Consider the following 2311-nt stretch of genomic DNA (forward strand, 5'->3'; position numbering starts at 1 on the left):
CTTTTGTGTCTGTTTTGGTAGGGTTTTTTTATGGCTGGATACCCTTTCTAAAACCAACCACCCAGCAGAATGGGCTGAGTGCTTTTTGCATGTTCAAACTGACCAGATCTGGCTTCTCACCTCAACCCTACAATGTCATTCTAAAACTAAACAAACATAAAACACTGAAATCTCAAAACTACGAGATAATGAATGATTAATTCAAAGCAATATAAATAAACAAACGACTGAAGAAAGTAAAAGAATAAACCAGAAACGATGATGAAACCAGCAAAAATCAAGCTAATTTCAGATAAACTTACCTGTCAACAATGTTATTACAGATGCAGAGAAGAGAGATACAGAAAGGTGTGACGGATCCAATAATTTTACTGGAGTCAAGAGACAATTGTAATTTCTTCCTGTCAAAACAAAACAGAAAATATTAATATTAAAATTTGTTTAAGGATAATTATTTTGTTCCATGTTAGCATGGAAAATATAAATAATACTTACATAAAACAATCAACAAATGTATACAAGAAAAACGTGGATGATAGATGCGATTATGTAAGCTTCATTCCTTTCTCAAACATATTAAGTATAAGAGAAGACAGACTTCAACTGGGAACTGAAGGCTTCAGTGTCCTAACCAAGTATTTTATGACATAAATGCTGTAGCACAATAACCAATAAAAATCAAGGAACAACAATATCTTACACAATTAACATATCTCACACAGTCTGCTTCTACTTCACACAGCAACTGGGTTTTATATAACCTACTTATCTCACTAGAAGGTGCGTGGTTAGGTTAATTGGCGCACAATCATAAGATCATGTGTTCGATTCCCAGTGGTGTCCTAGAATAAGACACTTTATTTCACGTTGCTCAAGTCAATTCAGGTGGGTAAAAATTAGTTGTACACATAATTCAAAGGGCTGACCTTGTTACATTCTGTGTCACGCTGAATCTCCCTGAGAATTACACTAGGGGTATATGTGTCTGTGGAGTGTTCAGCCACATGCATGTTAATTTCATGAGTGGGCTGTTTCATTGACTGGATCAACAGGAGTGGAGTGCCACTTATCTCACACAAACCATAGTACCTCGTACTAAATACAATACAACAATCATACCACAGTACCTAACACAAACTACAATACCACAGTCACACCACAATATCTCAAACTTGAAAACCTCGCAGAAACCAAAATACTTCACACAAACTACAGCACCTCACACAAACTAAGTATGAGACTCTCACCATGCCACTCAATCTGAAAAAGAAATTAAGGAGTGAACGTACGGCAGTTGTCGTTGCCAGGCTATCAAAGGAGCTATATTGAAGATCATCAACCATTGCCAAAGGACCCAGATCAACTGGTGAAGGGCATAGTTAAGGTTTCGACTGGAATGGTTGGATTTCTTCACTTGTTCACCAACATAAATTACCTGCAAAAACAACAACAGAAATAGTTTTGACATTTAAAAAAATTTTTTACAATAATTTCTGTAACAAAACAAAAACGATAATTCTTAAAAGCACGAAGCCTGACATTTTGTTGACAGAGAAGGCTGATTACATTGACCCAGAATACTTAACTGGTACTTTATTTCATTGACCCCCCAAGGGATGAAAGATCAGGTCAACGTCAGTGGAATTTGAACTCAAAATATAATGAGCCGGAAGAAATGGGGTTAAGCATTTTGTCCGAGAATGCTAAACACCACCACATCATCAACAAGGATTATAGTGATGGGGGAGCTTGTTAATCTGCTAGAAATAACAGCAAAGTCTCTCAAAATACACATCCTTGGGTATTACTTAAATACAGCGGTCCCGACGCATCTACGTAACCATATAAAGGGGAGGCAATCTAGTTTTACTAAAACTAACCCTGACCTTAAAAACTAGATTACTTCCCCTTCATACTGTTACGTACGTAGATGCATCGGGACCTCTGTATGTAAGTAGTGCCCATCTTTGACCTCTATGACACACAAATTTCTCATCGTCTGCAATCTATCATTATTATCCAAGCTATAACTTATACTCTAAGAGGTGGTGTATGTTCATACACAGATTCCAAACTTCCTGCTACTCACTCGTCTCTTTCTCTTACCTGGATATCAACAACAAAGACTCGAAGTTACTCAAGCTTTAAGGAGAGGGTGGGAGAGTGGAGGGAGAATGGAAGGAGAGTGGGGGGAGAGTAGAAGGAGAGGGTGGGAGGAGAGGGTCAGGGAGAAGAGTGGGGGAGAGGGCGGTAGAGTGGAAGGAGAGGGTGGGAGAGTGGCAAGAGGGCTGGAGAGTTGGAGGAGAGGGTC

At 38.7% G+C, this 2311-nt stretch overlaps 1 protein-coding gene across 1 annotated transcript in view; it reads right to left on the reverse strand.

Moving 5' to 3' along the window:
* LOC106868956 (uncharacterized) overlaps positions 1-2311 on the reverse strand; it is a 5995-nt gene that overhangs the window by 2615 nt on the left and 1069 nt on the right. Inside the window, exons 2-3 of the mRNA XM_014914429.2 lie at positions 1290-1435; positions 303-401 (exon numbers count right to left, since the gene is read on the reverse strand). Coding sequence (XP_014769915.2) covers positions 303-401; positions 1290-1435 — 245 coding nt within the window. The remainder of the gene's footprint in view (positions 1-302; positions 402-1289; positions 1436-2311) is intronic.

Source organism: Octopus bimaculoides, chromosome 24 (assembly GCF_001194135.2).
Source record: "Octopus bimaculoides isolate UCB-OBI-ISO-001 chromosome 24, ASM119413v2, whole genome shotgun sequence".
Taxonomy (NCBI): domain Eukaryota; kingdom Metazoa; phylum Mollusca; class Cephalopoda; order Octopoda; family Octopodidae; genus Octopus; species Octopus bimaculoides.